Genomic DNA, 12,271 nt, shown 5'->3' on the forward strand with positions numbered 1-12,271 from the left:
GATAGCAGCGGGCCAGCAGCTCTAGTAGTGAGCAACTACATTGAGTTCGACCCCTCCAGGGTCTTGGCCATCCTAACGCGTCTCTCCTGTGTTTCTCCTGTAGTTGCTGAGCCGCCGCAACGCCCTGCACGAGCGCGCTCAGTGGCGCCGCACCGCCCTGGAGGACTCCTTCCACCTGCAGCAGTTCTTCAGGGACTCGGACGAGCTGAAGAGCTGGATCAACGAGAAGATGAAGACGGCCACGGACGAAGCCTACAAGGTCCCCAGTCCAGAGCTTTGAACACCTTTCAAGTAGAAAGGTTCAGTTGGAAGAGGCCAAGTGGACCGGTTCTTGACGACCTTCAGGGTCCAAGAACCGGTCCCGCTGGCCTCCTCCAGCTTGACTGGTTCTTGGCCACCTTCAGGGTCCAGGAAGCGGTCCCGCTGGCCTCCTCCAGCTGGACTGGTTCTTGACGACCTTCAGGGTCCAAGAAGCGGTCCCGCTGGCCTCCTCCACCTGAACCCTTCTACCCTCAGATGCACCGAATGACTGAGAACCTTCACGGACGTTTCGAGACCTTCATTTTTCTGACATCATGGCCTTCCAGTCACCGCTTTCTTCCCTCTTGCGCCCCCTGCAGGACCCCTCCAACCTGCAGGGCAAAGTGCAGAAACACCAGGCCTTCGAGGCCGAGCTGTCGGCCAATCAGAGCCGCATCGACGCCCTGCAGAAGTCTGGACAGGAGCTGCTGGACGGGAAGCACTACGCCTCCTCAGAGGTGGCTGGTCGCATGGAGGACGTGAGCTCCCAGTGGAAGAAGCTGCTGGAGGCCACCGAGCTCAAAGGTACCCGGACCCTTCAGCTGAGGCTCTGCCCGGAGGGGAGAACCTGTGTGAGGTCGTGAAGGATGGACCTCCATCAGCAGCACTGATTCAGTGGGTCTCCACTGCTGGAGTCTCAGGACCAGCATCAGTTTTTCCTCTTCATCAAGTCACAAAGACGCACATTTATTCCAGCCATGATAAAAACAGCAGCCCACTTTCTATCATGTTCAGTTAATCAGTGATTGAAATGAATTCTCTAGAAGCTTTTAAGCTTCAAGTAAAGTGTCAGCACTTCTGGAAGAATGCAAACCCAACCTCACACTGCTCACACTGTCAACTTCAACATGTTTTTGGAACTCATCAAGGCTCTATTATGCATCATACAATAGAGCTTGATAGAGAAGCTGAGAAACGATTGGTTGATTGATGGTGGTGTCATTTTCTGTGTGTGTGTGTGTGTGTGTGTGTGTGTGTGTGTGCGCGAAGCACAGCCAGAAGATTGACAAACTACTGCTGTACCTGCTCTCTCACTGGGCCACAAGGACTCCATTGTTTAGTCAAGAGGAACCTTGTGCATCACAATGAGTTTGTTTGAGGTCTCAGTTGTGATGCTGGTGTTGTTGAATCCCTGCAGGCATCAAGCTGCGTGAGGCCAACCAGCAGCAGCAGTTCAACAGGAACGTGGAGGACATCGAGCTGTGGCTGTACGAGGTCGAAGGTCACCTGGCCTCAGACGACTACGGCAAAGACCTGACCAGCGTGCAGAACCTGCAGAAGAAGCAGGCGCTGCTGGAGGCCGACGTCGCTGCTCACCAGGTACCCGGGTTCAATCATGCAGGAGTGACGCTCACCTCATGGTCTCACACAGCAGTCGCACCTCCTCCATGGGTTGGAGGCTCGTACCACTGAGACTCAGGTGCCATTTATATATGTATTGAAATATAGAATTCCACAAATAATATTAATAATAATAATAATAATAATGATATATTTACACTGACTGACATGACCCAGGAGCACACATTACCTACAGCCGCCAGAGGGGGGCGCTCCAGGCGACTGGCGCTATGTGCTGCTCCTGTACCACTGATAATGAATTTACTCATCAACTCAAAGACACCTGAGAAAGAGTGAACACATAGAGAAGATTGTGCAGATTAGAAGCTGCAGCTGAAACTGAGCAGCAGAAAGAAAGTTTGCAGTGAGAGAGAAACTGAAGCCAAGGTCTGAGTGCAGTGAAGGAAGCGCAGAAAGCTAATGGCAGCTAATGGCGGCTAATGGGCTAGAGGCTAAGATGGTGGAGCCACTGGAACTCCACTGCTAATGCTAATGTTAGCAGGATTCACAATCTTCTACTAGTTAAAGTGTAAATACACAGTGAGTTACTGGCTACTGCGTTGAGCTACTTCTACAGTAAAGGTTCAAGTATACAGGCAGTGACTGTCATTTCCTACAGTGAAGTAAATATCAATAAATAAATAAATACAATTTCCCCCAAAATGCCGCTTGTGGCCCGGTGCAACTTCTGTGTTTTCCTTCTTCCTGAAGGACTTCTGGACCGAAGCGACTTTTAGTCTGAAAATAGTGGCACGAATGCTCTGAACGCAATCTTCAATTTGCAAACGTTTGATTTTCTTTTGATTTTGCGTGGAAGGATCGCATCGACGGCATCACCATCCAGGCCCGGCAGTTCCAGGAGGCCGGACACTTTGATGCAGAAAACATCAGCAGGAAGCAGGAGGCGCTGGTGCTGCGCTACCAGGCCCTGCGAGAGCCCATGGCCGCACGCAAGCAGAAGCTCTCCGACTCCCTGCGGCTTCAGCAGCTCTTCAGGGACGTGGAGGACGAGGAGACCTGGATCCGGGAGAAGGAGCCCATCGCTGCCTCCACCAACCGAGGTGAGAAGCAACCACTGGGAGAGTAGGACCGTGGTCCGCTGGAGCTGGTGGCCTCCACAGCGAGTGTGAGGAAGCACCCAAGCTAAAAGCAGCAGTTTAGTTCTGTCAAAGCCTCAGAAAGCCATGAAGAAAAACACAAATGAAGCGAAATCAGGTGTCACGAACTCTGTGTGTGTGTGTGTGTGTGTGTGTGTGTGTGTGTGTGTGTGTGTGTGTGTGTGTGTGTGTGTGTGTGTGTGTGTGTGTGTGTGTGTGTGTGTGTGTGTGTGTGTGGTGCAGGTAAAGACCTGATTGGCGTGCAGAACCTGCTGAAGAAGCACCAGGCGCTGCAGGCGGAGGTGAGCGGCCACGAGCCCCGCATCAAGGCCGTCAGCGTGAAGGGAGAGGCCATGGTGGAAGAAGGTACTGCGCTCTCATTGGTGGGCTTCCTGAAGCCAGCAGGCCTCAACGCGGTGTGCTTGAGCCTCCCTCTGTCTGCCTCGCCAGGCCACTTTGCAGCGGAGGAGGTGAAGGCCAAGCTGGCGGAGCTGCACGGCCGCTGGGACGTGCTCAAGTCCAAGGCGTCCCAGCGCAGGCAGGACCTGGAGGACTCCCTGCAGGCGCAGCAGTACTTTGCCGACGCCAACGAGGCCGAGTCCTGGATGAGGGAGAAGGAGCCCATCGTGGGGAGCCCCGACTACGGCAAGGACGAGGATTCGGCCGAGGTGAGCTCGTCAATACGTCAAGATCCAGATCTGTCAGCAGCCCCTCCTCAGGGGACGTCTTGAAACCAGGGCTTCTCGACTGGCGGACCCAATCTAAAAAAGAGCCTGGACCCACCAGTTGAGAAACATCCAGCAGTGATTGAATGAAAGAGCCTCGAGCGTCACCTGCATTGTTTGCTAAGCCTTCCACCAGGCCTGCGCCGGTCTGCTGACTCTGCTGCTTGGTCCACAGGCTCTGCTGAAGAAGCACGAGGCCCTGATGTCGGACCTGAGCGCCTACGGCAGCAGCATCCAGGCCTTGAAGGAGCAAGCCCAGTCCTGCAGGGTAAAGCCCCAGCCAACCCTCTACTGCCACTATGCATGTTTGTGAATGTATTGATGGGCAGCATGTGGACCTTTCTCCAATGTGAAAATCATAAATCAAGCCAAATTTTACACACTGGACATTTTGAAGCAGGTTATTCAGGACAACGTTACCTTGATGGTCAGAGACGTCAGCATCACTTCCTGTAAATGCTTGTGTACCCCTGAGCAGCAGCAGGTGGCGCCCACTGATGACGAGACGGGCAAGGAGCTGGTGTTGGCTCTGTACGACTACCAGGAGAAGAGTCCTCGTGAAGTCACCATGAAGAAGGGAGACGTCCTCACGCTGCTCAACAGCACCAACAAGGTTGACACTGACGCAGCTTCACCACATCCTGCTGTCACAGTACCAGCACACCAGTCTGTGTACATGCATCTAGACCAGGGTTGGCACCTGGTAGACTGGTGGGGCCACAGTGGCTTCTGTAATGTACCAGAGGGTAGCGGAGCAGCAGCAGATGGATGGAGTGTTCTGGTGGAGGAAACCATCTGTCCTGGATATCCTGGAGGAAACATGTTGCTGGAATGTCACTGGAAAATGAAGCAAAGTTGCAACCAAATCAGTGTCTCTGAAGCCCCACCAGGGTGTTTAGCTCTTAAAGCCATCCAGAACCATCTAGAACCACCTAGAACCACCCTAGACCACCAGGGTGTTTACTGTATCTGTTAGAACCATCCAGAACCTCCTACAACCATCTAGAACCACCCTAGACCACCAGGGTGTTTAGCTCTTAGAACCACCCAGAACCACCTAGAACCACACCTAGACCAGCAGGGTGTTTACTGTATCTGTTAGAACCATCCAGAACCTCCTAGAACCATCCAGCACCACCCTAGACCACCATGGTGTTTTCTGTATCTGTTAGAACCATCCAGAACCTCCTAGACCACCAGGGTGTTTAGCTCTTACAGCCATTTCTTCCAGTATTGTAGGGCCGGATTAAAGAGTTAACGGGCCACATATGGCCCCTAGGCCGTAGTTTGCCCTCATTTCAAATCTGTATTTCCACTCAAAGTTCCTCAATAAAGTCCCGTGAATGTTGAGTTGGAGGGCTCTGACTGGCCGTGGTGGAGGTCCAGCGAGCCTCTGTGACCTCTGACCTCTGCCCTGCCGCAGGACTGGTGGAAGGTGGAGGTGAACGACCGGCAGGGCTTCGTCCCCGCGGCCTATGTGAAGAAACTGGACCCGACCCAGTCGTCGTCCAGGGAGAACCTGCTGGACGAGCACGGCAGCATCGCCCTGCGCCAGGAGCAGATCGACAACCAGTAAGAAGCTCCAGCTGACTGTCTCACCCCCCAGTAGCACCCCCCCACCCCCCACTCTGCTTCTTAACCCTTCCAGTCGCCTCCTCCTCTCTTTCAGTTCTGATTCACTACTAACTTCCTGGCCCTGGCCTCTCTTCTTCCTTTCCGTTTTCTCTCCTCCTCTGCCTCTGTCTTTCACCTCCTCACCCTCTTCTGCTGTGCACTGACCTGGCTTGGCCTGGCCTGGCTTGGCTTGGAGCAGGCTTGTTCCCAAGGAGGCCTGCAGCGTGTCTGTGCGCATGAAGCAGGTGGAGGAGCTGTGAGTACCAGCCAGCATGTCTCGTAGCATCAGCGTGTCTTCTGATTGGTTACTGATGGATTGACTTGACAGGAAAACTCTGTTTGGCAGTTTATTCCCAGGGTACCTCAGCAAATCAATGACTGCCTGATTATAATTCATACATCAGCCGCTTCATGTACAGCACATCTGTGCTGTGTTCAATGTCCAACACTCACGTTGTGAGTTGCCACATCATTTCTTCCGGGCTTCATGAACGCTGAACAACATCAACTTAAAGTATGAAGCAGATTATTGAATATGAGTTGGTGTTGGCACTGTTTCAGTCTCCCAAGAGCTTCCTGACTCAGTGTCATCACCCAGTGAGCTCCATTTTACAGCCATCTATAATAAAGTCTCTATCTATCTATCTATCTATCTATCTATCTATCTATCTATCTATCTATCTATCTATCTATCTATCTATCTATCTATCTATCTATCTATCTATCTATCTATCTATCTTTTATTGTAGAACTTTATGTGTCATATGCACACTGGTTGTGCAGTGAATGTAAAGGAGCTGCAGCTCAGAGGGAATCTGGGACCTGTGTTCTTCTGTCAGTTGTGTCTTAAGAAGGTTTGAAAGAAGCTCTCAGAGCTTCTTAACTCATCTGGAAAAACCCCAATGTTGATGTTTATTCACAAAAATGATCAATCAAAATGCTATTGCACACAGGTGATAGCGGGCTAGCTGATTAGCAAGACCACGTGTGCTAGTAACAAACATTTGTATTGATTGATTCCAGGATCAAAGCATCGCTTCTGGTTGTATTTGCAGCGGTGTTTTAATGTCGACAATCATCCTGTCCTATTAAATAGTCAGTCAGTCAGTTAGTGAACTGACTTGATTGGATCACTCGCTAGTTGTCCAACTGGTGGTTGTCTCACTGCTCCTCCTGGATTTCCATCTCATCCCAGTGGAAAGCACAGAAGGTTGCACTGCTAGGAGTGATTTGGAGACATTGAATCTGCTGACTGGCCATATTCTCCACTATGGTGATGGCGGTGTAGTATTGGATGGTTGCAAACACCGGGCTAATGTGACGACACTGTGTGGCTGCAACAACACTACAGGTACAGCACTCTGCTGGAACTGGGGGAGAAACGCAAAGACATGTTGGAGAAGAGCTGCAAGAAGTTCATGCTGTTCCGAGAGGCCAACGAGCTGCAGCAGTGGATCCGCGAGAAGGAAGGAGCGCTGACCAATGAGGAGGTGGGGTCCGACCTGGAGCAGGTGGAGGTCCTGCAGAAGAAGTTCGACGACTTCCAGAAGGTAACCTGGACTTTACATGTGCAGTTGTACTGTGTGTCCAAAATAAACTCAAACACTGCAGCGCTTGCATGGGCTTCATAAGATGAGCTTCTAGCACACGTTGCTGGTTGAGCTTCTAGCACACGTTGCTGGTTGAGCTTCTAGCACACGTTGCTGGTTGAGCTTCTAGTACACGTTGCTTGTACATTTATCATGAGCAATGTAAATATGAACTATTCCTTTAGAAGGAGAGATGGCCAAAGACTTTTATGAAGCGACTGAACTTCAACTTCTGCAAAAGAGTTTTAGAGTTTTAGTTCTGATGTGAATAAATGGATTGATGCAGTTTAGTGTGTTGTGTTGTGTTGTGTTGTGTTGTGTTGTGTTGAATCATCACTGGACCAAACCAATCACACAGTCGTCCTGTAACTAGACTGCGTCAGCAATGGCATACATGCATATATATTTCTTCTCTATGTTGGGTGCAGGACCTGAAGGCCAACGAGTCTCGGCTGAGGGACATCAACAAGGTGGCGTCAGAGCTGGAGTCAGAAGGTCTGATGGCTGAGGAGGCTCCAGTGCTGCAGGCTCAGGTACCTTCAGCTGCAGAAGGAACCTCTCCACTGCACCTCCATCCACCAGGCTGACTTCTCTCTCTCCTCTTCCTCATCCTCTCCCTCATGTTGCAGCAGCAGGAGGTGCACGGCTCTGCTCCCGGCAAGGTGCGCTCTCTTTTCACTATGGCCACTTTCTGCTCAACCTTTGACCTTTGACAAGAAGTTGTTTTGTGAAAGCATTGAAGTGGTTGACTTGTTCCTTTCAAACAGGATGAAGCTGATTCCAAGGGTGCATCTCCATGGAAGGTGATCTTCTTCTCTCTTCTTCTCACTCACTATCAATTCTAACAACGAGCGTGCAGTCTGGGGTGTTTGGTGGATCTGCTGCAATGATCTGACTGGACCTGGCAACCCACGCTGACCCTCGCAGCAGCTGCTTCACTGCTCAGCTTTGGCACCAGTGTGTCACTTCAAGCAGGGAAACTGTTGTTCTGACGTTTGGTTGTTGATTTTATCCCACAGTGGGCAAATTAACGTCATTATATATTGATTGTAATATTATATATTGATTGTACTATTACAGCAACATGTAGAGCGATAGAGAGGAAAACATCCGAGCAATGTCAAATAAAATAAACTATTGATGGAGTAAGAAAGGAAGGAAAATCAACTATAATCTATAATAATAATAATGATAATGATGATAATAACTTCTCTCTAATCTCAGATATGTCAGTGTATTCTGGCTGTTCAATGCTCTGGTCCCAGTAGCACCACTCTGTCTGAATGGGAATCTAGATGTGTAGATTGATGCGAGTCCCTGGACTGAGAGGGAAACCAGCTGAAAGTGGACGAGTGTGTCTGAATTGTGCAACCATTGTGTGTGTTGCCTCTTCTTCCTCCTTTCACTTTTTCCTGCCGTATTGTGTTATTTTTGACCGTAGAACGTTCGCTTGGCTGTTCAAACGACGGCTAACTTTAATACCATCAAGGTAAGAGTCACTGGTTCTGACCGCTGTGTCTGTTTTCTGTCGTCTTTGGCCCCCCAACATCTCTGTTTCTCCATGCACTTATTGTGTGGCCTGATTTCACAGTCTTCTGTAGCTAAAGTCTTGACACATGCTTTTTTGTCATGTTGCCCTTTTGATTGTGTTATTTTTGTGTCTATTGAACCCTGTGTGTTGCATTGTGTTGATGTGTGTTGCAACCCCCTGAGTGTGAGACTCTGTTGTCAGTTTTGCACTCCATGCATCTCTCCCTATGTCATTTATGTGCACGTTTCACTTGTAGAGTAGCGTTGTTGACCTGGTTGTCCTCCAGCCTCCTCCAGCTGTTGTAATGCGTCTTTGTGTTACTGGCATGTGGACTAACACACAGTTAGACAAACACTGATACCCTGCGCTGGAAACCACTTTCACCTCACAAGTCAAAGCTGATAATGTTGATTATGTTCACTTTATTTATTGATTGATTGATTGTTATCAATGATGCCTCTGCAGAGAGGGAATCTGCTTTTGTGAGGTTATTCAGCTTGCAACACAGCAGTACTGAACCAAACAAAGCTAGTTTATAGTTGGGATGATGACCCCAACCCCGGCCCTTTAGAGCTTAGTCATCAATTGGAAATGATGGGATTGATTTCAATGTGTCTGCGTCATTTTCATGAAGGAGGAGAAGATTGTAGTTCACCTCAGGACACATTGGAACACTCGTATTGACAGAATGTGCTTGTTAGTGGAAGTGCAGGCAGTGATGATGTTGTGTAGTTGCAGTAGCAGGTAGTAATTGTGTTGTGTGTGCAGGAGCTGAACAAGTGCTGGCGCTCGCTGCAGCAGCTGGCTGAGGAGAGGAGCAACATGCTGGGCAGCGCCCACGAGGTGCAGAGGTTCCACAGGTAGGAGGCACCAGGACTCCTCCCCCTCCTCAGCCTTCAACAAACCTCTTTCTCCTCCTGGTGGCAGCAACCACCGCCTGAACGCAGTTTAAAACTCCCCAACTGTAAAAACTGTGCCCTTGCAGGGATGCTGATGAGACCAAGGAGTGGATCGAGGAGAAGAACCAGGCCCTCAACACCGACAACTACGGCCACGACCTGGCCAGCGTGCAGGCCCTGCAGCGCAAACACGAGGGCTTCGAGAGAGACCTGGCCGCCCTGGGAGACAAGGTAGAGCCAGCCAGCCATCCATCATCCATCCATCATCCATCCATCCATCCATCCGTCATTCATCCATCCATCATCCATCCATCATCCATCCATCCATCATTCATTCATTCATTCATTCATCCATTCATCCATCATCCATCCATCATTCATTCATTCATCCATCCATCATCCATCCATCATCCATCCATCCATCATTCATTCGTCCATCCATCCATCCATCATTCATCCATCCATCCATCCATCCATCCGTCATTCATCCATCCATCCCTCCCTCCCTCCTGCTCTCAGGCTGTGGGGGGTCTGCTGGAGTCTCCCAGCAGTCACTGGGTGTAGGCAGGGTGACACCCTGGAGCAGTGGCCACTTTATTAGGGACACCATTCACACTCACACACACACATCTACGGTCAATTTAGATGGATAGATGGTAGATTGATAGGTTGGTACCACAGACACTGGATGGATGGATAGATGGATATATACTAGATAGACAGATAGATACTAGATAGATACTAGATAGATAGGCAGATATATACTAGATAGACAGATAGATACTAGATAGATAGATACTAGATAGATAGGCAGATATATACTAGATAGACAGATAGATACTAGATAGATAGGCAGATATATACTAGATAGACAGATAGATACTAGATAGATAGACAGATATATACTAGATAGATGGATAGATACTACATAGATAGACAGATAGATACTAGATAGATAGACAGATAGATACTAGATAGATAGACAGATAGATACTAGATAGATGGATAGATGCTAGATAGATAGATGGATGGATTTGTTACTAGATAGACAGATAGATACTAGATAGATGGATAGATAGATACTAGATAGATGGATAGATAGATACTAGATAGATGGATAGATACTAGATGGATGGATGGATACTAGATGGATGGATGGATACTAGATAGATAGATAGATAGATGGATGGATAGATACTAGATAGATGGATGGATAGATACTAGATAGATGGATGGATAGATACTAGATAGATGGATGGATACGAGATAGATGGATAGATACTAGATAGATAGATAGATACTAGATAGATAGATGGATGGATACTAGATAGATAGATAGATATTAGATAGATGGAACCCAGGCAGACACAGGGGAGATGATGTAGACGACTACAGAAGGCTCCAGGAGACCCTGGGAATGGAACCCACAACCGCTAGCCCCTGCACCACCGCATGCTCCCTGAGATGTCTTCAACCTGTCTCTAGTGTGTATATACTGGTGAACATCATGTTCCCCAACCAGGTGAACTCCCTGGGAGAGATGGCGGAGCGGCTGATCCAGTCCCACCCTGAGGCCGTGGACGACATCCAGGAGAAGTGCACCGAGCTCAACACGGCCTGGAGCAGCCTGGTGGGCCGGGCAGACCAGCGCAAGGACAAGCTGGGCAACTCCCACGACCTGCAGCGCTTCCTCTCTGACTTCAGGTAGGAGCGGGGAGGCATTCCGTCTGACTGACTTTTTACTGATTCTGAGTTTTTGTCATTGGTAGTGGGATTCAGCATGAGTGCAATATGAAGTCATTGATGATCTCTTCTCCCCCTCCCCCCCTCTCTCCTGGTCCAGGGACTTGATGTCGTGGATCAATGGTATCAGAGGCCTGGTCTCCTCAGAGGAGCTGGCTAAAGACGTGACTGGAGCTGAGGCCCTTCTGGAGAGACACCAGGTACTGGAGTCACACTGGAGATCAGCCGCGAGATCAGATCCTACATAGATAGATAGATACTAGATAGGTGTATAAATAGACATATAGATAGATATTAGATAGATACTTCCTGGCTGAACGGTTCTACCTGCTGCCGTTGACTCGGCCACTGCGTGGTGGTGTTGGCGCCCCCTGCATGTGGATCAGCCCAAAGATAACAGCAAAGTTCTATCTATATATTTTGTCCCTGCTTTATTTGCGTAGGAGCACCGTACGGAGATCGACGCTCGCTCTGGAACCTTCCAGGCCTTTGAGCAGTTTGGCCAGCAGCTGCTGGTGCGAGGCCACTACGCCAGCAGCGACATCCAGCAGCGGCTGGAGGCCCTGGAGCAGCAGCGGGCCGACCTGGAGAAGGCCTGGGTGCAGCGCCGCATGATGCTGGACCAGTGCCTGGAGCTGCAGGTACACACCTCAACCCAACCCAACCCAACTCACTTTAGTCAATTCAACTCAGTGTAACTTAATGAACTCACTCACTTGCTGTTGCAGCTCTTCAACAGGGACTGTGAGCAGGCTGAGAACTGGATGGCGGCCCGCGAAGCCTTCCTGGCCAGCGACGACAAGGGCGACTCCCTGGACAGCGTGGAGGCCCTCATCAAGAAGCACGAGGACTTCGACAAGGCCATCAACGTCCAGGTCGGTCACATTGATTGCCAGGTTGCCTTCCGTTGGCGTTTTAGGATTCGATTGGACTTCGGCAGTGTGTATTTTCCCAATTTGAACTCAATAAAGTTCATCTGTTTGATTGTACTGGAGTACTGTAGTGAGGCTCGGATGTGTTCTGGTCCTACAGGAGGAGAAGATCGCTGCTCTTCAGTCCTTTGCCGACCAGCTGATCGGCGCCGACCATTACGCCAAATCTGACATCTTCAACCGTCGCAATGAAGTCCTGGACAGGTAGAAGGCAAACACTTGCAGTGGTGCAGCTTCAATCATCTGCACATTAGTATGGCACTGAAGGATCCTCCAAGCATGTTGCTCTTTCACCTGCTACCAAGATGATCCAACATGATGTAGAACATTAAACACTTTGAAGAATACACTCTGCATGTGGGACGGTGACGTAGACATGGATTAGCCTTGTTGGTTAGGGTTAGGGTTGGGGTTAGTTAGGGTTACGGTGGGTTAGGGTTAGTTGAGCGTGAAGCTGGAAGAGAATCAGAGGAACTTCTAGAAGGTTCACGTCAGGAGAC

General features: G+C 49.6%; 1 protein-coding gene across 5 annotated transcripts in view; it reads left to right on the forward strand.

Moving 5' to 3' along the window:
* sptan1 (spectrin alpha, non-erythrocytic 1) overlaps positions 1 to 12,271 on the forward strand; it is a 29,991-nt gene that overhangs the window by 8,376 nt on the left and 9,344 nt on the right. For 4 of the 5 annotated variants that reach the window (XM_076029419.1, XM_076029421.1, XM_076029420.1 and 1 more), the window contains exons 13-33: positions 104 to 259; positions 621 to 825; positions 1,439 to 1,620; positions 2,459 to 2,702; positions 2,982 to 3,104; positions 3,189 to 3,406; positions 3,639 to 3,731; positions 3,942 to 4,076; positions 4,887 to 5,035; positions 6,429 to 6,627; positions 7,095 to 7,199; positions 7,296 to 7,328; positions 7,434 to 7,469; positions 8,108 to 8,155; positions 8,966 to 9,057; positions 9,183 to 9,327; positions 10,619 to 10,800; positions 10,940 to 11,039; positions 11,283 to 11,480; positions 11,568 to 11,714; positions 11,872 to 11,975. In XM_076029419.1, coding sequence (XP_075885534.1) covers positions 104 to 259; positions 621 to 825; positions 1,439 to 1,620; positions 2,459 to 2,702; positions 2,982 to 3,104; positions 3,189 to 3,406; positions 3,639 to 3,731; positions 3,942 to 4,076; positions 4,887 to 5,035; positions 6,429 to 6,627; positions 7,095 to 7,199; positions 7,296 to 7,328; positions 7,434 to 7,469; positions 8,108 to 8,155; positions 8,966 to 9,057; positions 9,183 to 9,327; positions 10,619 to 10,800; positions 10,940 to 11,039; positions 11,283 to 11,480; positions 11,568 to 11,714; positions 11,872 to 11,975 — 2,894 coding nt within the window. Of the gene's footprint in view, positions 1 to 103; positions 260 to 620; positions 826 to 1,438; positions 1,621 to 2,458; positions 2,703 to 2,981; positions 3,105 to 3,188; positions 3,407 to 3,638; positions 3,732 to 3,941; positions 4,077 to 4,886; positions 5,036 to 5,276; positions 5,334 to 6,428; positions 6,628 to 7,094; positions 7,200 to 7,295; positions 7,329 to 7,433; positions 7,470 to 8,107; positions 8,156 to 8,965; positions 9,058 to 9,182; positions 9,328 to 10,618; positions 10,801 to 10,939; positions 11,040 to 11,282; positions 11,481 to 11,567; positions 11,715 to 11,871; positions 11,976 to 12,271 lie in introns of all 5 variants that reach the window. The other variant, XM_076029418.1, reaches the window with a different exon arrangement.

This window comes from Nelusetta ayraudi, unplaced genomic scaffold (genome assembly GCF_046127955.1).
Source record: "Nelusetta ayraudi isolate G7.1 ecotype Tasmania unplaced genomic scaffold, CSIRO-AGI_Nayr_v1 ptg000026l, whole genome shotgun sequence".
Classification (NCBI taxonomy): Eukaryota; Metazoa; Chordata; class Actinopteri; order Tetraodontiformes; family Monacanthidae; genus Nelusetta; species Nelusetta ayraudi.